This window comes from Lepisosteus platostomus, chromosome 12 (assembly GCF_059453375.1).
Source record: "Lepisosteus platostomus isolate fLepPlt1 chromosome 12, fLepPlt1.hap1, whole genome shotgun sequence".
Taxonomy (NCBI): Eukaryota; Metazoa; Chordata; class Actinopteri; order Semionotiformes; family Lepisosteidae; genus Lepisosteus; species Lepisosteus platostomus.
In genome coordinates, this window is record NC_142622.1 from 35,052,651 (window position 1) to 35,079,346 (window position 26,696).

Consider the following 26,696-nt stretch of genomic DNA (forward strand, 5'->3'; position numbering starts at 1 on the left):
CAAGTAATTATAGCAGAGATTGGAATGGCTTATTTTGTTTTGGGGACAGGTAACCATAGGACGCTTATCAGGGTTTAGTTCTCAGAAAGGATCTCAACTTTAGCAAAATATCTAGAAATGTAACTAAAGTTGTACTATGTACTTGGTTTCACTGATAAAACGCATTGCTGAGAAAAAAAGAACAAGCGGACACCACCTGTCGCTTACCACTAAACCACTTCTCATGGTGCTGAAAGCAGTGTGACAAATTGAAAAACTTGTGCAATCCTGCCCACCTATTATTGGCTGTTTGTGAACATTTGCGTTTGGAAGATAATGTGGGAAAAGAAAAAGGAAAGGTGGTTTAAACGGTCAAATTATAGTGTTCACCGTTCACAGGAGTAACATCGGGCACAATATTAGCAACTGAAACCAGATGTCTTTTAACTTTTGGGGTATGGACCGTACTTTCATTTGTGACGTCTCGTGCAGGTGAGCTCTGAAGACCGAGAGCAGCATGGAGACTAGTGTCAGTGTTAACCATTGTAACAGCCATGCTCGCAACCTAATAGGGGAGTATGCCAAAAATGAGTGCTATTCTTTTATGAAAACTTCTATACTTTTTTTTTCTTTGTTTTTTCTATGGTGCCACATCACCAGTGTCTTTATACCAGGAAGAGCGAAATGTAGTCTTTGTGTCTGTTGTGTTCTCACTTGTCATGCATTGGGCGTTGCAGTTAGATAATCACAGCTGATACCTGTGTGTACCTGTATAGACACTGTGCCAGAAGAGAGTGATCATGATCTGTGTTCAAGGGGGCTTAGTACTCCGGACTGGATCAGAGATGAGCAAGGTAGTCATTCCTGGGTGGTGTAATGATTATAGGGAGTGTACAAAAAAAAAAGCTCATAGTGTATTCTATTTTTATGTGGTTTATTTTTTTTTTCTCGTAGTTTCAAATATTTCTCTTTGCCGCAAAAAGTGAAGCTGCGGAGTAGTAGCCCTTATGTTTCCCGGAGAAAAAGCACAGTCTTTTTGAGAGAAGGGAGAGGAGGAAAGTGACAGCGGGTCACGGAAGGAGAGCCCCGCTGTAAAGAGACAGTGGAGTAAAATTAAGATGCAGCAGGGGAATGAGCAGACACTGCATGCATTGTAATCCGACCAGGAGAGACTGTGAGTGTGCTCCCAGGAGGGAAGGAGAGCAGGAATCGGGAGAAGGCGCGGAATTCCAGAGGTGCGACGGCTTCCTCCTTAACCAGACGGACAGTCAGGAGATGGGCAGACTGCCAGGACCCTACCTGCAGATCCAATCTGTCCTGCCGAGTCTCACAGCTGGCCTTTTAAGGGGTGATGCATTAGCCCTTCTGCTCCTGGTGTTTCCTGGAGCTCTTCTCTGATTGCTATCAGCTTTCCCTTTCTTTTTTTTTTAAGGATGCTCACCAGTTCAATTTGGAATATCCGCCTCAAATCATAATCAGAACTTGTTACCAGACGATGACCTAAATTCGTTCGACCACCTGTAAAATTATATCGCAGATTCCGAATTAAGATCCCTTTTCTCGGGTTGTTTTGGATTTTGTTGGTAGAATTCCGAGTTGATATCCTAACTCGTTTCTACTGCTGCAGCTTCTTGTATTTATTGTTTGGGGAAATGTGACCGGAAAAGTACTATATGGGTTTAAACAGCATTGTGTGTTAAGAATGCAAAGTGGGATTTAGACATCGTTTAGAGAGACAGGGGGTTAATGGAATTTATAATAGGTTCTTGCAGAGACAGTGTAGGTGCTTTATATCTATTAAACCACAGTACTGGGATGGCAGATCTCTAAGGAATACCGGGTTATTGTTTTCAGTGTTGTTAGTGGACCAGCAGTCTTATCCCTGGACCAGGAATTTCTAAACCAGTTCCCCAGTATGGTGACTATTGACATTGTGCAGAAAATCCTAACTGTTTTATTAAAGATCCAATGGCACTTTTTGTAAAAGTAGGGCCATTAACCTTGATGTCCTTGCTAATTTTAACACCGGACTTCCACAGCCAGGCTTGGCTAAACTACTTAACTGTAGTAGGGGGGTTGCTGGTGAGGTGCCCTAATATGTGTATGAGGTGCTTTTGGATCCATTGGGATTGAAATATTAAATTTTAGAAAACAAGAAATTAACATCTTAACTGTGCTAACCATGAAAACGGTCTAGGCAGTGCTGCTGTTTGCTTGACTCCTTCGAGAATTTCAACCATCGAAAAGTGCTTGACTAATTCCTGGCTTTAGAAAAAATGCAACCCATGACAAAAATAGGGCAAATAAATCACATACTCCAAAGTCTAAAGTGACTAAAAATTAATAAAATTGTGCTGTATTGAACAAAGTAGCGCTGCTTGAATATTAGTTTTGGTTCTTTGGTGTCTGCTCCTTAAATCTCTGGATCGCCTTTAACAGTAATGAAACTGCTGCTGGAGTAATATCTTTGCAATATCATATTGCTGCTTCAGAATTGCAAATCCTCTGCTTGAGCCAGAAAATAAACCATAAAATGTTTGTAATATTTTCATCTCGGAATTATTATTGTTTCCGTCCGACTGATATCTCTGGATTTGTGTTCAGTGTCAGTCACAGCATATTGACGGTTTTCAATATGACCGTTCCGTCAAAGATGTAAATTTTAAAGAAAGTATTAAATAGACGCAAGACCGAAATCTTATTTCATACAATTTAACATTTCTTTAAGTAAACCCCTCCATTACAACAAAAGACAAGGAAGTCACTTTGGTAATGGAGTAATCTGAGCTCTTTGCTTCTCTGAAAAACATGGGATGTAAATGTATAATTCAAGTATGGAGGAAAATGGCTTTGTTTCTAATTGAAGACATTTTTGGCTGTTATTGTTGGGGTGAAGCTGTAGAAATACTTTTAAAATTGGGTATGAAGCTGGCAAAGGAATGTCAACAGTCAAATCTTGAATTTTTTAACAAAATACTATCGTTTAGCATTTGTAAATAACGTAAATTAATTCACACCCCTTTTGTTCTGTGAAAAGCCATTTTATGTACACCATGTTGATTGGGGAAAAAAATACTGTTTAGTGTTTAAGATTGTACTTATTGTTATGACTTGTTAGTGTTTTGTGTTGTCTTAATTGCATAACACAGTTGTTGGCATTTTGATAGAAAATGTTACAAGGCAGAACCAAAACCCTGAAAAAAAAAACAAATCGCTTTTTTCAAAAATTAATATTACAGTCCTCCCCTTGCAGAAAATGAAGTAAAAATGTCTCCGTAATATTTCTATAGAAATGTAATTTATTTTTCCACACATAATATTTACCATTTTAATATACAATTTCCACGACCTGAAAATCCAGCATGTATTGGTAAGAGAGAAATAGAGAGCAGCAAAAGGGTGATCCTGTTGTCTTGGTTGCACTTCAATAAGCGCCAAAGTCTCTGTGAAGCGTGTCCTGAACGTACCACATCAGGCGCTTGAGATCAGCTGTGCTCTTTGATGGAGGGGATATGGTCAGCAATTAAACTCTTGACTCTTCTACAGCTCCGAGAATTAATTTTAGAGCCATTTTGCAGAGGTGCCTCCGGTGGGTATTCGGAAGGCAGAAAGCCAAGACATCCCGTCACGTTTCAGCTTGATGCTGGTTTCTGTAAATTTTTATGCAGTACTTACACCCCATTCTGCTCTCACGCCTTTTGGTCCTTTTGTTTTAATTGCAGCCTTTTTGAAGAGTTTTGAATGAAGGTACTGTAGAAACAGAGGTGACAACCGAGTTCTTCCCTTTTAAGACATCTAGTGTAAATAGTTCTCCGAAGGCACTTATGTTTTGGAACAAATGGGGGTGTTAATAGAAGCAGAGGGAGTTTTTTTTTTTTACAATTCATGCACTTCGCCTGCCTCCCAGGGTAAGAATGTGATGTAATATATTAGCTAAGAAGAACGGAAAAAGAATCCATACGTCCTGTGTCAGACACATACTGGCATATTCCGAGAAGTCCAGCGTTCATCCCATGAGAAAAGATGAAATTCCCGTTTAAGACATTAAATCAGTGTTTGTATATACAACTAATACATGTCTTTTCCAAGAGTAAGTGGACATGAAAAAGCTTGCTTATTAATATAGTTATTTTCTTTACAAGTTTTGTGGTGAATTTGTTTTCTTCATTCTTCCTTCAAATAAATATTAACTCCTCAGGGCAGATTTTCTGTCTCTGTCTTTGCTCTGAAAGAAAACGGAAAAATGTAGTTACTTACAAAGTGTGTAAATGCCAGTGTAGATTTTTTTTTCCAAAATGACTTCTGCAATTATATTATTCAAAGTTAAACTCGCAGCAACTTTGTGACATTTTCTTACACATCGTTAATTGTGACTGCTGAAAATCATAGGGTGTTATGAGGTGGATGACTCATCACAGCTTGGGCAAATACATTCACTGTATACGTGCCGTATGTCAACATTTCTCAATTTTATGTTGAACACTTATTGAACCAAAATTAAATAATAGAGGTAAATAATTAAGTTTCGGTCCCAAAACAACGAAGCCAGCATTTCTTAGCAACAGAAACTTATCTGACCTAATTACACACTAATGGCACTACAGTGCCATTACTCAAGCATTGTAAATTGTCACTTTCCTCATATTAATTCTGCTTTTACTCTTAAGAAAAAAAAAGAGCTAATGCTGGTTATGCTGATTACAATTGTAATGGTGTATTATTTGGTATAGAATTTAATCGTCATTGCATACTTCAGAATTAAAGAAAGCAAATAAAACTCTCCTGTCATCCACTCATGTGTAGTTACTGCATTCAGATTGTCCTTTAGAAAATGAGCATGAAATTCCAACCTAATAGATGGGATGTCTAGCAGTCGCCCATTTATCAATGCGAAGCTTAACCCCTCGGCTCTTTCAGAAATACATTTTTCTGAGACTGTATTTCCTTGAGTCCAGGTTGTCTGGCCAGGAAGTGGAGCTTGGAAACAGTTAGCCTCATATTTTCCGTTCTCACCTTTCCCTCTTTTTGTGGCACACACCTGGCTTACATTACTTTTGTTTGCGCTGGTGAGAAAGAAAGTAATTGGAATGTCATTGTTTCCTCGGCTGCAGCGTGTGTGATGTAGGCTGGTGTTCGCAGTCAAAACATGCCATTTAAACTGATTAACACAAATGGAATCTTATTTGAAAACAAATCTGTGTCTTTTTTTTTCTGCTCCGTACTCTTTTGTATCGTGACAGCAATTTTGAAGGGATTTTTAATTAGAAGGTTTTCCTTTTTAGTCTGCTTTATTTTGCGTGCGCCTTCGACAAAGCTGTGAGATTGAATTTTCTGTCTGCAGAAATTAATTTGAATAGCTGGAATTGAAAGGCACAGAACAAGCAATGGAACAGTTGGAAAAGAGCTCTAATTAAAATTCAGCTCACACTTTATTAGGTGTTTCTACAGAACTTAAGCCTTAATTGTAAAAGTTACCAGTTTAAAAAAAAAAACTGGGCGATCTGAAAAATACTTCTTGATTTCAAATTTTTAATTTTAATATTGGGAGAGGCAGCAGAAGACTTTTAGAATGCGGTGTCTGCAACTGGACTTTTGCAATAGAAACAGGGGATGAATTTCAAATGTTGAGAAAAGGCAGCAGCCCTTAATCTTATTTGTTTATTTTTTGAAGTGTGCCTCGTCTTTTCACTTGGGCTTCAAGTTTAACACAAATATTTAGTTTTAGTCCAGCCTGACAGAACGTGTTGGCAGCTTGGTAAATGATTACAATGGGGGTAACTTGTCAGTTACTCCCGCTGTGTTTGGAGTTGATGTATTTCTATACCTGTAACTTTACCCTTAACGATGAAATGGCTGCTTCAGCTTAACAGCTTTAATCATGTGCCACTCCAAGACACGTCAGAGCTCATTATAATGTTTCTGACATTTGATTCAACTATAATGCCGCTGTTAGCAGTAGTAAGTACTAGTCGAAATAAACCTATGTATTTGCAATTGATTGTTATCTTTTCTCTCTAGTACGCAGCATGGTGGTGTAAAGGGTCAAGTGTTAAGCGTAGCACGTATTTGATTCTGTAAAGCAAAAACCGCCCATACAGTCGGTTTGTCGGAATGCATTAAATAGCCAACAAGAAGCTTCTCAATTGGGAGGAGGCAGTTCAGTGAAGAAGAGGATCTGTCATTATTTATAGAAAAGCATGGAAAAACTTGAATAAAATAAAAAAGATTAAAAGAAAATGGGGGAGGGGCTTTTCGACTTTGAAACCCAACTCAAAAGTTTCATCTAAAACTCCTGATTGGTTTTTAAAAAGAAGCTGAGAGGACATGCCAAACAACTGCAGACATTCTGTCTTATGTGTACATTTAAAAATGATATTTTAGACATTTACAACGTTTCCTGCTCTTGGGATTTTCTGATCAAGGTCTTTCATCCCCCTCCCTAGTTAGGCTTTTGTGTGTGTGTCCTCATTCTTCATATAACGAGGAACAGCGAGAAACCGCAGAAATCAGTGTTTTTAATATCTAATTCTGTAAGAAATAACGATCATTCTGTAGTCACTGGATGTGTATAGAGTATGCAAAAGCACAAACCAAGACTGTGGATGGACTTTTCCCATGTTTTCATTTATAGTACAAAAACCTTCAATATCAATGCAGTCAGTCTTTCTTAACACCAGCTTTTTTTGCGTAGATGTGGCTTATAGGGATATTTCAAGATGTTAAAATAAGTAACTTTTCCTACAGCAATAACCAATAATGAAATCTGCAAAAAAAACTATAAACAACGTAGAAGTAGTACTCTTATTTTAACAAAAAGTGTTCTTGCTAACTTTCATTTCTTAATGCTATTGTAGAATATATTAGTGGTACACTCTAGGATACTACAGGAAAAAAGAGCAGCCCCTTTCATGCTACAAGATGTCATTATTTGTATAGCATCCTATAGTGCTCAGTACACGTATAGAGTGAAGCGCCTATTTCCAAAACCCAGCCAATCTCTTTGCAAGGTGATAGTCTGCTCACTCAGGTATGGTAATTGGCTGTGACTCACCACACTGGCCAGAGGGGCTGCCAGTACCCTGTACACTTGCAGGATGTTTTTCATTACTACCGAACATTATTGCGGTGGAACCAGTCTGAACACCTGCAAGTCTCTTAAAACTTTTTCTTTTGTGAACGGTTCGGGTCTTGACATCAAATACTTAATTCCCCACTATAATGAATTCAACTTTTGCTCATTAGTCAACCCTTTAAAATTCATGATAGTTTGTTCTGGCCTAGCTTTTAACCAAGGCTACTGCTGAATTATGCGTGGTTCATTCTCGTGTCTTTTGGAGTTTCTTCATGACAGCTAATCTGAAGACTTTTGTAAAACATTTTGTATTCCCAGCAAGAGATTGAGTTCTGTAGTATACTGGTTTGAACTGTTAGCTCTTACCAGCTTTTGATTATAAAAGGAGATGGAAGCGAATTTGTTTATTCTTAGAAATGCAGCTCTGGTCACTCATTAGTAATCTACATTGTTTTATACAAGGTAAAGAAAGAAGAAATATTTTAGATGTCATCTTAATTTTGAAATTGCTAGCCTTGTACGTGAATAGGTTCATTTTCATGGCGGTCTGTTTTGTGTAGTTCAGTGTGTCCGATATATGACCCGCAACTTTGTCAGTGTATAAAATGTGGTCGATGTTGTGTTTAATTGAATATTAAATAATAAAAATTATATCATGGTCACCCCTTGGGTGAATCTGTAAATTACAATTGTGACAGACTTTTAATAGGAGAATGTCTGGTATGACCAAACAGATAAAAACTGGAAGATTCTGTTCAGCCTCTTGTAGTTATAAGCTTACAGAGTTAAACTTTCTTGAATGGATATGTGCCACAGCTTGTTATTGGTGAGAGGTTGATTGATACCAGGTGAATATACAATTAGAGACTGCTGTCAGCATAAAGTATAAAAAAAGCGGGGAAAAAAGTACAAAGTTTAAAAAAATAACACCTGACTGTTCCTGATCTAGAATAGGAAAGCTAAAGTAGAAAAATATATTTCTTGTTTTTATAGACTTTATTTACTTAGTTTTGAATACTTTTATTTCTTGTTTTGATATACTTTTTACTTATATAGTATATAATATACGGTCCAATATATTGAGCACCTATGGGATTTTGTTTTAGCCAGTTATTTATTTGGAAAGGTCCTATTTGTAGAGAGGTGGATGAGCACTGATTTGACATTTTGATATTGCTGTAATTAATGTTTAATCAAATTTGCATTGACCTGTTGTCCTCCATTACTAATAAGCACGCATATTTCTTTAAATTCACATATATGTAACTTGGATTGTGGAAGTGGAAATATCCCCCGTATGTTTCTTTAAAAAGAAAAAAAAGGTTGTCTTGGCTGAACACTGCACTTCAGTGGGTAATGAGTACTTAATATGGGTAAGGAGCGAGTGTGGTTAAAGAGAGTGGTTTTAGCTTTTAAAAGGCAACATCAAAGCAAAATCCAATCTGTTTCGAATATCAGCTGAGCAAAAACTGTATAGACAAGGCTTTAATATTGGATAAAGACACTTAAAGTGTTATTATCTCATTTGCTGGTTTACTCTGGTAGAGCTGGGGGGAAATGGGATTGCTTCCAGCCAAGGGAATGTTGTCCATTATTGTTTCATTGTTGGTAATCGTGTGAGTTTTAGTTTCTATACATTTCCATATGACTGTAATGAGAACTTTGTGCCAAATGAGCACATAAATTCATAACAAAATGGAAGGAACTGGGAAAGAAGCCCCACTGGTAATTTTTCTAAAGATATAATAGCTAAAATGTTGAAAGTCCACATTTGATTTTTTTTTTCAGCTCCAATTTCTCAAATACATGGTGACAGAAATATTTAGATGTGGACATCGAGATAGAACACCAACACAAATCTCATCATACCGTTTTTTGTTTGGGTGCTTTGGATCTACGTGATCCATCTGAGTTTGTAGATAAAAGGAGGAGATTGTGGCAGGACAAATCCGTTACCTAAGGTCTGCATCATGGAGGATCACATTAAAAATATCTTAGCTCCAAGAAAGAAAAAAAATCTGACAAGCTTTTTAGCAGTTCTGGTGCTCTAGTGATCCAAAGACTGAGGCAAGGGTGCTTGTATCGGTCGTTAACACTTTACTGAAAATCAATGGGAAGCCCAAATTTCCTATTCGTAGGCAAAGGCTCTGTATCATCTTACACCACAGAATCAAGTGTAAGAATTGTTTCATAATATGCTTTTCACAAGCCTGGGATTCATATCAGGTTTGTGTGCATGTTAACGAGGGACTAAAAATAAAGGTTAGGAGGCATTTCAGTTTAATCCTATATTTCAATAAATGAAACTGCAAATGAAATATTTGAACTTTGGGTATTCATACTGTTACCAGCCTGACGTAAAATGACATTTTAATTAGGCTTTTGTCTAAACCAATTGAAGGCGTTACAGATCATCTTGTAAGTTACAAATAGTTTACTATAGAACATAATGTATCTGTGGTCTTGTCATTAGCAGCATAGAAAGTTTAATTTGGCTGTTTTTGAACGCAAGTAAAACAAGTGCCAACTGGTGGCTCTGCTTGATTAACTTAATGACCTGGTATAAAAGGAAACCCATCGCTTATTATGCAAATGCATTTTGGTTTGGTGAGCATAATGAGATTGGTTTCCACAGGTGCTCTGTGCACTTCTACATGTTTATTTGGAACACTTCAGTATGAAAATAATGCTTATCTGAAAATACAGGAAAGTGTTATGTGTTGTAATGAAATGTCTGAAACTCCATTAAAAATAGTTATTGTAATATGATCCAAATAATTAATAATTAAAATTAAGAAAACACTTCAGTGCACATGATTTAGAAGAACTGTAGGTTGAAAACTATTTCCTACCTTCTCTGATAGTAACATATCCCTAATCATATCCAGTGTTTTAATTCAAAGGTAACATCTAATGTCAAGTACCAAAACCTTTCAGAGATATTCACTTAGTGAACTGACCTGACAGCATTATTAATTAGTAGGCAGGGACAAGCCTTAGATCAACACAGGATGTGCATTTAAGTCTTTCAGGGTACCTTTGTAGGCACTTCTGAAAATACAGTATAACAGATGTTAGGACAGTCATATGGGTTTGATATTTAGAGTTTTGTGAAATGGCTTTACAAGTCTGAAGTTTATTTTTAATGTGCAAAATACATACCCCTCTTGTGCTTTTCGTTCTTAAGTGTGAGTATTTCTATTCTGAATTTATTGAAGTGACCTTATTCTCTGCAATACCGTTCTCCTTTAAAGTTTTCTTCCCCCTTATATTTATTTTTAACTACATATAATAATACAATCTGGAAACCTTTCATGCTCCCTGGATGAAAAATATTTTGTGGTTATGATATAACCAAAAATGTAACCAAGTCATGTTTGTCTTGAAATTTCTCGAACATATGGCAAATTTCAAGTTTGAAAGATCTTTACTCATAAGTTTTAATTAAGGCTTCTTTTTTTGCTATTGTTTTTTCTGATTTACTTTTGCTTTTATTGCATGTGCTGTGCGTGCTGGTTATTTTTGGTGTGTTTGCTGTATTAGATTAAGATGTTTGGCTTCATTTTTTCTTTTAGTTTTTACTCGTTTAAAAATAACACACATATGCAATAAAAAAACTATGGTGAGCTTATGTTCATATCGACCGTAACTATATTCCTTTTCAACACCTTTCATTACAATGAAGTCACCACAGACCACAGAAGACACTGGTGCACTGCGGGGTTAATGAGCATAGCTTCTGTGTAGCATCTGAGCTTCTTGTCAGTGTATCCCATTTACAACAGCTTATTCTATAGGATAACTGAAATCTCCACATAATAAGTGTGCTTTTCAGTTTTTATTCATGTATGACTCTTTTTCTATATGTATGTTTCTACACAGAACACAGAACTGTGTAGAAACTGTGTATGCATGCATACACATTGTGTAAAATTAGATGTGTTTTAAAAAAAAGTCAACTTTCAAAACTCAAAGCAAGTTTTGATACCTATTTTAGTATAGGTCTCAAAGTATAATTAAAGTATAATTGTAACACAGTATGGTCAAAATAATAATAATCTTTGGCGTTGTCAAGTTTGGAATGATGCTCTTTACTACTGTATGAATGTTATAAAGGTCAATGTAAAGGATTCCTTTATTATTATAATTTTATACAATGTAATTATACATTCTCAGTGCTGAGACATTTATTTATTTTGTTATTTTTGTTTCAATTTTAGTTTTGAGTTCACATTTGTCCCCCTTTTTTAGATAAGGCATGCATTTATATTGTATGTTTGTTTGTGGAAGGAAAAAAAAAAAACCTTTCAGCTGTCTTTAGCTTTGATGCAGAATATATTCAAGGAGTTATTTCTATTCCAAGCTGAATTTGTAACAATCCATGTCTAACACCTAATATTGTTGTTTAGGCTACATATCTGACACCCACACTTCATCTAAGGACATTTTAAATACAGCGAGACACAATTATACCCAAGTTCCGTTACATTTGTTATATGTTATTTGGCAGATCCATTTATCCATAGTGACTTCAAGGTGCAGAGGTATGTACTTTGGAGAGGTGTGAGTAGTGTGGAGCGATGAAGGTGCATAAAGTTCAGGAAAAAAAGACTGCCATGATGATGATGATGATGATGATGATGATGATAACCAGGAGCTGCTACAGTGCCTCCTGTGTTAGTGGGGTACTCACCATTTTCCTTTGGTTGCTGAGACAGAACGTGCAGATCTGTTTGGGCTGGGAGTTCTCGCTGTCCCTGCCCGGGCTGCTGTGGTGGTAGTAGGACGAAGTGGTGTGGCAGGGCTGCCCGTCCCCGCAGGCCTCCCCCACGAGCAGCACGTTCCCCAGGTGGGAGATGTAGCTGGACGCCAGGCGCAGGGTCTCGATCTTGGACAGCTTCCGGTCGGCGGGCTCCGTCGGGATGAGGGTGCGGAGAGCCGTGAAGGCGGTGTTGACGCTGTTGGTCCGGTCGCGCTCCCTGGCGTTGGCGGCGTTCCTCTGCCGGATCTCGCCCACGATTGGCGGCGGCCGCCGGCTGCCGGATTTCCGCTTGCCGCCAACCTTGATTTCGTAGCCGGAGTCGTCCAGGCGGAAGGACTTCTCGTCAGACCCCGAGCTCTCGCTGCCGTTTTCTTCGTCTTCCGAGAGCATGCTGATGTCGGAGTAAAGAAACCTGCTGGGGGCTGCGCGCACCATGGCAAAAGACATCTTGACTTGGTTTGAGTTTTGTTTGCGATATAACTAGTGCCCCCTTGCCCTTACCATGTATAGGTTCTAGTTTTGACAAGCTCTTTAAGAAACGTCAAAACAGTATCTGTGTAACTAATCCTTAAGTTTCAGAGCACATAGATTGCACATGATCTCAGTTGAAGCTCTTGTGTGGCATGGAAAACATGGAATGAGTTCCTTTCCCTCTGCCGTTTGCTTTTAAGAGAATGCCTTTCCTACGATACACATACACGTGTGATTTCTGTCTGAGTATTTCAGTATGGTTAGATTTTATAGCCAGTGGGAGTGTCCAGTGTGTCTCTCCCCCTCTGCTGTTTATGCAAATCCCAGGGCTGGCTAAGAGAGAGTCTATCTGCTGTGCTGCTATTGATACTTGTTTAACCCTCAAACGGCTTGCTTTTTTTAGAAAAAGAGAGGGGGGGGGGAGCTTAAAATTAAATTTGTCAAATTGCAAAGCCATTCATTTAGGATTCTGTCTGGGGTTCGAAGCTGCACTGCCCTCCAGTTTAATCTCCATTCCAGTACAGCTTTACTGCTTTTAATTATAATGTACAGTAGAAGGTAGAGAGTCAGCATGTCACAAAAAACAAAACGCAGCCCCCTAAACTATCCCTGGGCTCCACCATAAAACCCCAGAAGGTTCAAGGTAGATTAAATGTCAGCAGTTCAAAGTAAAGATATTTGTATTTAAGACCTAACTCCCTCCCCACCTCCTCCAAAAGAAAATATGAATTGTGGAGGGTGAAAGGATTGTGTTCTTTGTATTATTAAATAGTGGAAAAGCTGTAAAATAACCTTTTGAATTATTAAAACATGACCTTGCGCAGTGGAACAACTCATCTGTAATTTTCCTCCTAAAAAAAGTTAAAGATGAAAGACTTCATCTGTTACGATGACAACAGGATAAATTATTTTTTAATTAGGTCATAATGTTTTAGAGGAACAGAGAAGGCTCAAGAGTAGCTTTAAAACACACCACTGGACGTGTTGAAAAGTGAAGTGAACTTGGGAAGTGGGAATAATGATTTGAGCAGAGCAAACTGTCTATCGGTGTAAGTAAAGGCTCTAAAAGAATAAGGAGAAAATTACATACCTGAAATGTGACTAACTATACAGTGACTGTTTTATTTACTGTTTGATGTGCTTGACAGAGTTTAGCACAGAAGGATCCAAAGTTGTGACAGCCAAAGTTAGAAATTATTACATGGTTATTCTTTCCGATTAATGCAGTGCACTTTTTATGCAGTTTTTTTAGTTTAATGGTTTACACCTGCATGCAATACTTTTTTTTCTTTTCCATTTAACTCCAAATTGATATTTACATTTTTTTAAATACACAGAGCCTAAAACACAGATGCCAACTTCTCATTGCTGAGTCACTTGATACAGAAGATCAATAAAAAAAATAGACAAACTTCATTATTTTAAATTTTTAGTTGTAGCTTCTTTTTCTCTTTTTTTCCCCCATGGTTTATCTTCTCTATATCTTCAAATGGAATGTTGCTGTGCAAATTGAGGACAACTAGTCACCTTTCATAAGATCTGTGTGTGTTACTGTCAAATGTTATTTAGAGCAAACATTCAGTGCCTTGTTTGAAACGTTTCTTTCTAAATATTTCTATTTTTATATGATGTAAAATGGGTGGCACAGTAGCAATGTAGTGATGAGCATTGCTGCCTCACAGTGCTGGGGCCTTGGGTTCAATTCCTGACCTGGGGTGCTATCTGTATGGGGTTGTCCCTGTGGTTAAATGGTTTTCCTTCAGCTGTTGTGGTCTCCTTCCACAGTTCAGGAGGCTGATAAGCTTCTGTGAATTGGCCTTAGGTGTGAGTTTGTGCGTGTCTGTGTTTTTCACTGCGATTGACTGGCGTCTGACTCAGGGTATACCCTGCCTTTTACACATTGCTTTCTGGGATAGGCTCAGGTTCCCCTGCGACCCTGAATTGGAAGATGTGGTTATAAAATGTTTTTTTCTAACTGCAAAAGGATTCATTCTGTATAATACTAATGTATCTAAACCTTACTGTGCTGAAAACTTTGTGTTTTCATAAATGGAATTTATCTTAAATTTCAATAAACAATTGTGATATTAGTGAGGTTTACAAAGTATTGGGAATTCTTAAATAAACCCACCACAATCCACCTGTAATTCAAACCTGGCAAAATCTTGAGCAAAGAGATGCATCGTCTAACAAGCAGGGTTCTGTTCAAATATGTTTTAGTTGTACCTGTAGATTTTAGTTGTCTTATTCATCATGCTTTCCATATTATTTCAATCTTTCAAGTCTCATTGGAAAATCTGAAATGATATTTTGTGACTTTTTTTTCCAGAGACTTAATATATAAATGTCTAACATATAAGGTCTTGCCTGCAGTTTAATGATGTGGTTTGGTATAGCTTTACTTTTGCCATTTCTTTGCAAATGACAACGTATGCTTCAATTAAGTAATGATAATAGCATAATCTGAAACCCATTCAAATCATAATTTGAAACCCAAGCCCCATAATTGGGGACATTGTAAATCCACTGTAATATAGACCTTCTATTTGGTACTGTTTCCACTGAGGACTTTCTGAGTCAAATTTGTCTTTCGAGCCAGTAGGACCCATTAGCCCTAAACAATGGAGAGCCTCTTCCTCTCTTTCTGTGACCTTTTAGCTCAAATGAACAGCAGAATCATCCAGTATCTAATGCATACTTTAATGGAGGTCTGAAACACTTTACATTGACAACAACATCACTTTATTAGTTATAATAGGGAGAGAGCCTGGGGTCAGAGCACAGGGTCAGCCATTGCCCAGCGTCCCTGGAGCAGTTGGGGTTAAGGGCCTTGCTCAGGGGCCCAACGGAGTAGGATTCTTTTGCTGGCCACAGGATACGAACCAGCAACAAGCGCAGATCCTTAGCCACAGAGCCATTTCTGTGACGAAATTTCACACTGCACAGCTTTTCAGTATTTAAACCCAATCTAACCGTTTAGTGCTGTCTGCGGGATTTGAGCCGACAACCTTTTAGCCACAGGTGCAGATCCTTAGCCACAGAGCCACTGCCCTCCGCCCTGACAATGATGCATCAGATCAGAATCATTGTCTTGTGCATCATTGTCTTCACGTGCATCAATAAAAGATGTTGATGCTCACTGATGTGCGGCAGTGAACAGCATGGAGCCTGATCGAATTCCACTTCAAGACAATGCATTGGATAAGTCAGAGATATCTTAAGGGTATTCCTGATACAGAATTATATGACTTTTACCCCAAACTAAAAGCATTTACGATGGCTTTTTCCAAGTGGCATTTGAGGAGTGTTGTAGGTAACACTTTTAGCAGTATTATCAAAGATACTGTATGAACTGTTAGTTTGAATCGCTTTCCAAAAAGTTCACTGGCTGCCAGTTTTTGCTGGTGCTTGTTTTATTGCATGTTTCCATTTCCAAAATACTCTATGGTTTCACACTTCTCGCAGTTTAATGTTTAAGTAAGATCTCAGCCTTTGCAAATACATGGGAAATTAGAGGCATGCTTACTTTTTTTAAAATGGCAAAACACCAATGAGAAGTGTACAATAAAGATCAATTGTGAACTTATTGTTTTGGTTTATACAGTATATACAATAATAAATTAAGGCACTAGGAAACTATGTTCTATACATGGTTCAGTCATGGAAGTGATAGGGTGGACTTCATTTAAAAATTAAAATAAGAAAAAATCCATATTAATCCATATTAGTATTTGCACTTTTAATTACATGTTGTGATCTGAGGTATGGGTGTACTTCTGGTTTGTGTGAAAAAAAAATCATTTTTACATAGGTTATCCTTTATACCTCATTTACAATGTTTTTAGTTTGTGGCTCTCTTAAAGAAATAAAGTTTTTAAGTTAATCATTTTTCAAGCTTTTTTTTGTCAGGGACATTTGGAGTTTGTTTTGGACACAATATGTGTTTAATTGCCTTTTTTTGTAGCAGGGCTGTTTTTTTCCTTTTAGAAAATTCCTTAATTTAAATTCTTAATATCATGCAAAGATTAAAAGATTCCTTTACAGGGAGTAATAAATCACCAGTTCATTTTTAAATACAGCAGTAATTAAATGTTTTCCTCAAGTAGAAACATGCTTGTTTATCATGTTCCAAATAAAGAATATTCCTTTTCTCTTTTTTTTAAAGAACTGGAAAAACTTAAAATCATCTGGTATTTCATTTCCCTGTGAAACCAATTTTAAATCAGAATTGCTTTAACAGTTGCCTTCAATACGGAATTCACTGTTGGAGAAAACTGTCAAATAAGTGTTTTGGGGGGGGGGGATATGTACGTGTGAATGTATTTCTACATTTAAATTTTGCTTTTGTGGTTTCAAATTACTTTTTTCTGTTCCTACAATGTGAACTTCATTATCTTAAAATGAAATATATGTAATTGGTTATATTTATTGGTGGTGTGTGACTTTTCTGTGGCAACTTTTTTATGAATATTGTGATTCATTTCCACAGTTGAATATTGTCTAAATAATCAGAAGAAGAAATTAGGCTTTTTCAGTGTTCAAACACGTCTTCCGTTGTCCTGCCTCAGAACGGTCGTTTTGCATTGTGCACTAATGCTTAATCTGCTTCTGCCACATTCAGGAAGAAAGTAAATGTGAAACTGTGGAAGAATGGTTTTAATAAACAATACTCAAATCCACACCTGCTGGCTCGTATTATCAAAAGGCTTATTATTTTTTTATTTCATTTGCATAACTAGTAAAATATGGGCACCAGGAGCTGTTTGGTTTTCAAAGTGTTCCCTTGCTGAATAAACAGGAAGGGCTCTGGGCTCAAAAGGTGTACAAGTTCATAATTTGACCTGGAGAAAAAGGTCCTGGTGAATTTAATTGTCCTAGTTTCTTCCTACATCATAAAGACATGCAGGTTAAGTTTGATGTTGGCTGTTTTGAAACCTTCCCAGTTCAAGAGGATTTCATCCCTAGGGTGTTTTGTCCCAGTAAAACCAGTACTGGCTGTGGGATTGTAGAGAGAGCCAAGTAAAAAATACATTTTTAAAGCAATTGTTGGTCTGAATTATATAACTATTTATTTGGCTGACACTTTTATCCAGCGCACCATATATTTGGACCCTTGTAGGGCATTTTACTAGAGCAAGCTATGTCAGATACCCCTGTTTAAGGGTACATCAGCAATGCAGGGCTGTTCCCTTATCTGAGTTTTGAACCCACAACCTTGTAAGGTATTCCTTCCCTTATTTTACTGAACACACCCTTGCAGATGACATTCAGTCCTTCCATAATGTGCTTCATGCTGTCATACAAGTTAACATTTTTACTTTTCATCATCATTTGTATTGGTGTGTATTTTTCTCTAACTGAAAGTTGTCTTTGTTTTTTTTTATGTTGTGTTCAGAATAATTTGGTGTATCCAGTTTTTATTGTTAATTTTACAATTTGGTGATTTTCTAGATTATTTTCTAGATTTTCAAAACACGCCTTCATTTTGAATACGACACAAGGTTTTGCTGCTGCAGCCTTTTTTTTTTCTTTTCATTTTCGTCTGTGCTTTAAGACTTGTTTATGAGGCAGCGGCTACCAACAAATGATCATAAATGTTTCTTAAGACACAAACATTGACCCCAACATTTATGATGGTGACCCTTATGGTAGCAGTCAATTTATACAAGAAAGAATCAGTTCATAAAATGACAACCTCCATTAAGCATATTTAAGACCTGTTCAGTCCTCTCCTCAGATGTAACGTTTTGTTACCTCATAAACACTGACATTTGAAGTAACAAATGACAATGCTTATTATCTCCTAGTTATAGAAATGCATGCTTTTTTCCCCCTCTTTAAAGTGGAAGTATAGTCTGGCATATGATTGTAATTATTTCCTTTTACTTCCTCCTCTGTCTTCTGACATTTAATCCATACGCCCATCTGTAAAAAGCTCTTGGTGAATTTCTCCCCCTGCTCAATCCTGGAGCTGCTGAACTGTTCTGACGCGGGTCTGTCGCGGGTCAGGGACCTGTCGAAATTAGGAAATAATTCCCTGGGCTGGACCACAGATGGCCCAACTGGGCCATTAGGATGTCTGTTGTCCTGCCTGATGTGCAGCTAAGGGAGAGTGAAGCTGTCTGGACTTCGCTGTATTGTTTTCAGCCTTTTACTCTCCCTTGGCTTTAATTTGATGCAGATACAGCAGCTGCAGTTATTAAAAGGAAAATGGTGGGAGTGCAGACTTGGGAACAGAGAACCTGTTAGGGTCAGGAAAACTGATGTCTACAATTAATTTAAATGGTGGCGGTACGGGAGTTGTGCAGGGGGGAACTGCACTTAACGAACAAATCCATTTTGTTCTGGTCTTCGTTCAAAACAATCCTTTACTCAGCCGTTTCATAATGTACAACTCCCATTGTTTCTCCTCACACGTCAAGGGTTGCAGGCCTTTATAAACCGTATAAATGTTGGAAAACAAGCCGACTTTTAATGCATTCATAAAGTATTACAGACAGAACAAGCCAACTTCTACAAATAACCACAGGGTCAGAGGTATGGTTTGTGCAGTTAATCTACAGTATAGGTTGGCCGCCATATCTGTCACTCTATTAGTACTTTAGTTGTATTCCATTTTTAATTGTATTTTCGCAGTTTATAAATAACTTAAAAGAATTGTACAGTGTTTAGCATCGCTCCCTGGGTTTCATTGTGGACCCGAGGAGCTTGTATATTCACGGAGTTGGTCTCTTCCTCCTGTGGGTTTCCTCTGGGTGCTCCATGTGTCCTCCCACAGTCTAAACACATACTGGGAGTTAATTGGCTTCTGGGAAAACTGGCCCTGGCGTGAGCGTGTGGGCGTGTCTGCCTTGCAGTGGACTGGTGTCCTGTCCAGGGTGTAACCTGCCTGGCTCCCATCGCTCACTGGTCAAGCTCCCCCGTGACTCTGAAATCATGAAGCAGTAAGAAGATGGATAAGCAACTTAGAAATGGAATTTACTATCACTTATCTTACAAATTGGAAAAATATTTCGTTTCAATCACAATTAACCTGGAATAATAGATTCTTAACATTAAGTGTTTTCCACAGCTGTCTTTAAACGCATTATACAACATTTCATAATAGGGCTGGATGACATCACATTGCAATAAACATTCCAAAACATTAGAAAACAATTATTGGTGAGCTTATTTATTTTTGCAGTGTCTTTAGGGCCATTATTTATGTGGACTAAAGGAGTTGGTAATAGGGGCATTTGACAGCGTTTCCAGACAAGTGTTTTAAAAGGATGGCAAACAATGATATAGGGTTATATTACAGCCACTTATGATCTGTGGTCCCAAAGGGAGGTTCGTTTGTCAAAACCTTGCTCAGCAACATCAAACGCATCTTTTAATAAGATATTTTCTTGTTGGAATGAAAATCAAGCCTTTAAAAAGCTTAGTGTCTCGTGAAAACTTCACAAAACTGTAATGACAAAAAGACATAAAGTACAGTTTTTTTATTGTGTACGGCAAATGTCTAAACATTTATGCCAAGTTGCATATATAAAATGAAGTCATTATGGAGTTTAACATGAGTGTGTATAAAGATGTTCCATATTGTGTACTACTATGTAGTGCCTGTTCAAGAGCAGAGGGTTGTGTATTTCATATGTTGCTGGTGGACTGCTTTGTTAATAATTTGACATTAATTACACTTTTCCTGAAGTCCTTGATTGCTTTGGTTTTATTACAACAGGACAGGACTGCAATTTCATGGTTAGACTGACTATCACAGTTTATAGGATGTTATATGATCAACAGGCAAATCAAAGCACCGGTATAGTTCTTTAAATGATATTATTATACTAGTGATGGAAAAACAAAACTATTTGTTTGTACCCTCAATAACCATATACAGACATAGCCAAAATGTGTTTTGTTTTCCTACAAACAGTAGCTTAAGCTTTCATTCACTATTGTCAGTAAGTGTGATGTAAGGAGACATTCCTAAATAGAAGTCTGATGATACAATAAAAATGACAACCCCTGCTTTGGAATGTTTTATCCATCACGTTTTTTCAAGCAGTATTTTGTTTTTGCGTTTTGGACCATTTCCACTGTAAATCTTTTCCAATTTCGTACGACTCACCGCCAGCCCTGTGCCAATCTTTCCTTGTTAGTGGTGACGGCAAAACTTTGTCTAACAGGCTGTGCACTGCAGTTATTTGTAGAACCCACTACGTATTGACTAATACACATTCCAGCAGCAGTCAGATCACCAGTCAGATGATTCATAATGGAAAGAGAATGGGATGATCTATGGGAGCAGTGTCCGAAATGTATTTCAGAAGTTCAATACCAAGATGAAAATTATGAAAATGATCTTTTAAGAAGAAAATAAAATTGCTTGATGCCAGTTGTGTAATTTTATGGCAGATAGATTTGGGGAGTGTAATTTCTTTGCACGATGTGTACATTATTACTGTCCCTGAGATACAATATTAAGTTTCTAATTGATCTAGCATTTTCAGATCAGTCATTTACAGCGTACTATAAATGACTATGGTACTACAGTACTTCGTACTATAAAGTGCTGATAGTGACCAGGAGGTCCTTCATTATTTCTCCCAGGAGCACGTGTCTTGGAGAATTAACTGCCATTGAGTTGTGATTGACATCAGCATAAAACAACACAAGTATGAAATCACACTGCAGACTTTATACAATGTAATGTTAGCGTGAAGTATGAAGTCACCATGCAAGCTTCATATAAAGTGAAGTGACTGGTTTATATTGAGTGTCTTCCTATATACAGTATATGCATCAACAATGCTAAAATATTCTCGTTATTCCCGTAATGCTTTTCTGAATCTGCATTAATGTCTAGGGTCTAGGTGTGTTGGATTTCCCAAACATGCAAGTTTTACTTGGACAGAAGACCACATTGACCACGGGGATATCGACAGTGCCAAATATTAACTACCAAGCAGAGCAGTGCAGCACCTTTTATAATAACAGCAAGATTTTGCATTATGCATCTGATCTGCAATGCAATAAAATACATTTTAATGTTTTTAATGTAGAGTCCACAGCACCAAAAAGGAGGAAGACAGAAAGCGGCCAGAAATACCAGAATGTCATAAAATGACGTGGAAGCCTAAAAAGTAACAAAAAGCATGATGTCATACTTCTCTGTAAAATGTGTCAATAACTGGAATGTGCATTACATATATTACAGAAAAAAACTTCACTTACAGCTGCATTAAATATTCAGTTCAATTCAATTTATTGTTATATAGCGCCTTTCACAACAAGGTTGCCCCAAGACGCTTAACAATGCAATTGATGATACATTTTGTCAATACAAAGTCAATACAAAACAGAAGACCAGAAGACAATACAATTACAATACACAATATATGAAATACAACCTCAGATGGGATTTGTATAAATAGCCAAAAATGGTCTACACTACAAGACTGATATAAAGCTGAGCAGATGAAAGTGTTAGAAAAATCCAATTAATTAAATGCAACGGCACATCTTTTCCACTAACACAGCCTCTCATAGGATGTTTGCATACTTTAATGAAAGTGTATCTCTTCCACAGAAGGTGATGTGTATTGTACCAGACATGTCGCACTTCAGACAGATCCCATTTGCTGAATATGACTTGAAAGTTACTCAGGCAGGCCAAACAGTACTCAGGGCTCCCCATACCCCAACCCCTAGGGGGCAGGGCTGCAGCATCTATAGAGACTAAAATTCTTTACTTATTATGTGCTTTTCACGGTCCAATAACCTGTAGAGTCTGAATTAGTCAGCTGCCCGACTGACATTCTTATCTGCCTGTCCAAACCTCATTGTGATTATTTTTCAACTTAAAACATAAGAAGTTTCAGCTGAGGTATCGGGTAATGGAAAGAGCAGTGCTGGAGTGAAAAGGCAGAGGGAGCGGATTCCTACAGAGGAACAGAGTTAAACAGCCATGGCTTAATGATCGAAAAGTTCTGGTTTTCAGTGGTGTATGCTTGTACTCTTGTGTTCAGTGCTTGTGGAGAGACTTTTATATGTGCAGTACACTTTTTCAACCTAGACAGCAGTATTACAGCTTTTTCCAGACATCTCTATACCCTTCGCTTAGGAATATGTTGCTACTGAAGGCATTGTGGTTCCCTCAGTCCCCTTTTAGAAATTTCTTTGTGATATGGCAAGTTTAGTAGAGAAATAGATATATTGTTTCATTTTTTGCCCACCTAAAGCACAGAATCAGTTCTGCATTATAGGAAATGTAATGTTGGATAACATTTAGTTTTGTACTTTGTCACTATTATACACTATGTGGAAGACAACGCGTAGATGTGTCTTTGTGATAAAGCTCCATTATGAACTTATTATTGCTTCTAGTGAAAGGCAATTCTCCACATATTGCCTGTATTTATATAAAATTCTGTAAGTGGTCATGAAAGAGTTAATTTTAAGGTGACTGTTCTACATTCTCCTACACAAGTACTCTCTTAAAGCCTTACAGTCCTCTGCGCTGCAGTTCATGCAGATATAATTGGCTGCTACTTTATCATTAAATCATAGACATTGGGGGAAAAAATGACTAAAAAATACAATGGGTTTTATTTTTAATATGTTATGATTTGCTGGAAGTTGTCATTCAAACCAAAAATGCTTGGATCCATATCTGTTTTTTATCATTTTGTCTTTATGAAGTAAACAAAAAAGGTTAATATAAATGTACATATTGGTGTTACGTAAAGTTTTCTCATTTCAGCTTTACAAAGTGCTTACAACTTTAGCAAAAACAAGTAACTATCGAGGAAATGTTAGAGTAAGGGTAGTGAATCTGGTGTGAAGGACAACACTGATTCTGATCAAAATACCCACAGAACCGGAAACTGATGAAGTAATGCAATGATGTGACTCTCTTAATTATATGCATGTTTAAAACACTTTTGTGACAGTTTATTCGGTATGATAAAACAGTGGTAAATTCTCCTCCTACTAATAAAATTTTAAAGGTCTCCTTTAGTCATGGAAAAGAAAATTGTTTGAAATTTGTGGTTTTCCACTAACTGTTTCAAGTTGGGAAGTTTCATTGCATGTGATTAGATCTGATGTGAATGCAGAGCCTGCTGATAATGACAGCATGGCACCGAGTGAATCTGCAAAAAGCACTATAAAACGTGCTCCTCCACAGGTATGCAGAGAATTACAAAACTTCCCAAACTAAGGTGGCACTGATTTGCCCTGGTTAAGCCTTTTCTCTGGTTGTGTGTAAAGCTAATTTTTTTTTTTGTCTTTGCAATTACAAGTTTTCCCTCTGAATTTTCCTTGCTTGCCTGTCTGCTCCTCTTGCCTCTTGGACAGATCCTGTGTTATTGCACCATGTCAGTTCTTGTTGAAGGCTGTGCAGCTACACGGGTTAAAGGGGAAAGGGGGTCCTCTTTAGCTCCCCTGAGGGTCTTCCTCCTCCACCTTTGCAGACAGCGGTAATGACAGATGGGCGTTCAGTGTGCGTGTGTGATGTACAGGTGCTGTAACGCGAAACCCAAGCCGCCCCCCCTCCTTCCCCTCCGAAATCCAGGGATCTCCCCAAGCAAACAGCCCGTCTATAAACGTCTGGAATATCAAACACACTTTACTAATAGACCTCTGTGCATACAGAAAGACGCTGTGCAAACTTGTGCAAAATCACATCCGCTACCAGCTGTCGAAAGCATTATATGCGTCTGGCATTGATTTCTGCTCCCCCCCTTCCCTATTCTCTGCATTGTCTGTTATTTTAATGTGTTAATTCAGGCAATGGTTTGTTGTTACCAACTACTGAGAAACTATGGTTGGAAGTGCCTTGCTTTTCATCTGTCTTTAGAATAACACGGTAAGTGGCATTCCTCATTAGCTATTGCATGCTATAGTGTATAACGCATACAGTGGCTACTTTGGTGAAGAAAAGCTGATAGGCTGAGCAAAGGTTGAAGTAGAACCCAAAGATGTATTGTTTGTTCTTTCCAAGTCAGGAAATCAGTCCTAAATCATGCTGTAGTTGAGGTTGGCAGGGAATTGGCAAAAAATTAAAGCTTTTGACCTCTGGATCATATGTTAAGTTGCCGTTTAAGGCATTAGAAAGTTCAATTAACTTTCTTCCCCCAGGGCTGTTGTAAGTAGAAATGTTCTAGTTTTTCGGTCTTTGCTCAACGTGCAGCTAAGACTCCTGCAAGTGCATACAGTATGTATGCATATATATAAGTGTATATATCTGTGTGAAACTTTAACCACTTAGCAGGAAACACATGCTGCAGGACTGGCTACTGTCCCCTTCAGGGAATGGTAGTTTGGGTTTTTTTTTTACTAACACCAGTGGAAACTTTTTACTTGTCGTTAAGGTCAATACTATTGCACGAAAGGATTAAAATATTCTGTTGATCTCTCCTGATGATAACTCAGACATTGCAGCAGGACAGACAAGCCTTCTGGATCTGCAGATGCAGCCTTTTTTTTTAAAGTCTCTGGTGCCGCTTTCCACTCTGGTGGGGGGTTTCACAAGCACTAAAAATCATGACATTCAAGATAAATAATAAAAATGTAAAAAAAGGAAAGAGAAGTGAAGTCAAGTAGCAATTAATTTTCCCGGAGCGGCCGCCAGTCCCTTGAGCTGTACACGTATTCCGGATATTTTGAGGGAAACTATTTTCAAGAACCCTTTTCCCTTCTTGCCTAAGTCCAAGTGCTGGGTATGCTGCACTTCCAGGAATGTGTCTCCCTGTCCAAAAACAACTTCCAGACAAGAGCTCCCCAGTGACAGAGAACAGGGAAGGGGGTGTTGGGGAGGCGAGGAAAGCACTCCTTTCCAAAACGAGAAACTGACTTTTATGGCAGGTGAAATGCTGAAGCTCCTGGGTTCAAGAGGTGTTAGGAAATGAAGCCACACTGGACCTAAGCCCTTTGTCCCCCAATTTCTTTACAGCATAAAAGTTGTCTTCCATAATTATTAAAAGCCACTTTCAAGCTACTGTCTGTACCCAGAGGGTAGTGGGGACTGCTAGTTAAATTTAAAAAAAAAACTGAAGGAACAGATTGCCTAGGGCCCAATTTTATCAAGCATGTTTAAAATTATGCTTTCTTTCTGCTTTAAATAAACTTAATAATTCCCAGGAGAGTGGTATATTTCCATACAAATCAGCTTAAGCTTTAAATAAACGTAGCAATTCCCCAAAGAGTGGTATTTTGTGTCTTTTGTGTGCAGATAGGGGATAAAAATTATTCACGTTTTGCTAGATCCAGCATGACTGGTTATTTTTTTTAAGTTTAATTCATATATATACATCATTTGACGTTATAGTAGTATTGTCTGTTGTCATTATCCATTTAGTTTAGAATAAAGTACCAATTTAAAATTAAATGCATAGAATAAAAACATCCCAACAGATTTCAAGGTTATATAACTGAATTTCATTTAATTTCACACCTGTGTTAAAAAGTATATACGTGAGCATGCAAATAAAAATTAACATTCTGATTCTGTAAGAAATTGAATTTATTATGTGTGGTTTCAAATACTTGGAAAACGCCGACAACATTTCTCCTTTCCTTGTGACACACAGTCATGAGTTACCGTTAAAGATGAATCACTGAGCAAAGTACAAATTGGGAAAACAGTGTCATAGTGGTTCGTCTGTTGTTCATGGTGATACGTAAAAGACTCTGGAGCCTTAATGAAATGGATCTGCTCCTTTGGTACAATCAGAACAGGAACATCCATCCACCTGTTTTCTCACCGCTTTATCCAGCACAGTGTCGTGGGGAGAGCCAGAGCCTCTCCTGGCAAAGTTACCGCAAAGGGCACAAGGCGGGATACCACCTGGGCAGGACACCAGTCCATCGCAGTGCCCACACAGAAACAAACATGCGCACGCACACACCAGGGCCAGTTTTCCCAGAAACTAATTAAGCTAAATAATTAACCGGTGTGTCTTTGGACTGTTGAGAGGAAACCGTCCCAAAAGAAACCCACTCGAATGCGGGGAGAACATGCAAACGCCACGCATATAGCATCCCAGGAAATTAGCCCAGGGCCCCTGCTCTGTGAGGCAGCAAAGTAACCTACTTTGCCAGTGTGCCACCCAGAACTGGAACAACTAGACAGTAATCTACTCTGTTGAAAAAACTCCACTATAATCTACTATAGCCTCATGTTTATTTTCCTTAACACCCAAATGGGCTAAATTGGCCAAACGGCCTACTCTTACTTGCTCCATTTCTAATGTACTTATCTATTTGTAGGCTGAGCACAAATTTCTTTGTATTCATTATGCAGTACCTCAAGATCCATTGCTTTTAAATTTAGTTATAAACACCTCTGTGGGGAGATGTAAATGAAAGAAGGAAAGAAAAAGTATTTATTGGATGGTTTACAGTGCACCACCATACCCAAGA

The 26,696-nt window shown here is 37.8% G+C and overlaps 2 protein-coding genes across 2 annotated transcripts in view; one reads left to right on the top strand and one right to left on the bottom strand.

Moving 5' to 3' along the window:
• The window catches only part of bop1 (BOP1 ribosomal biogenesis factor), a 77,239-nt gene that overhangs the window by 25,937 nt on the left and 24,606 nt on the right, over positions 1–26,696 (top strand). The gene's annotated exons all lie outside the window — the stretch shown is intronic.
• Positions 2,697–13,536, bottom strand: scxa (scleraxis bHLH transcription factor a). Its single transcript, XM_088601765.1, has 2 exons — positions 11,745–13,536; positions 2,697–4,204 (listed from the first exon to the last, which is right to left on the bottom strand). Exons 1-2 carry the CDS (start codon positions 12,258–12,260, stop codon positions 4,166–4,168), a joined length of 555 nt encoding a protein of 184 aa, XP_088457891.1. The 5' UTR covers positions 12,261–13,536; the 3' UTR covers positions 2,697–4,165.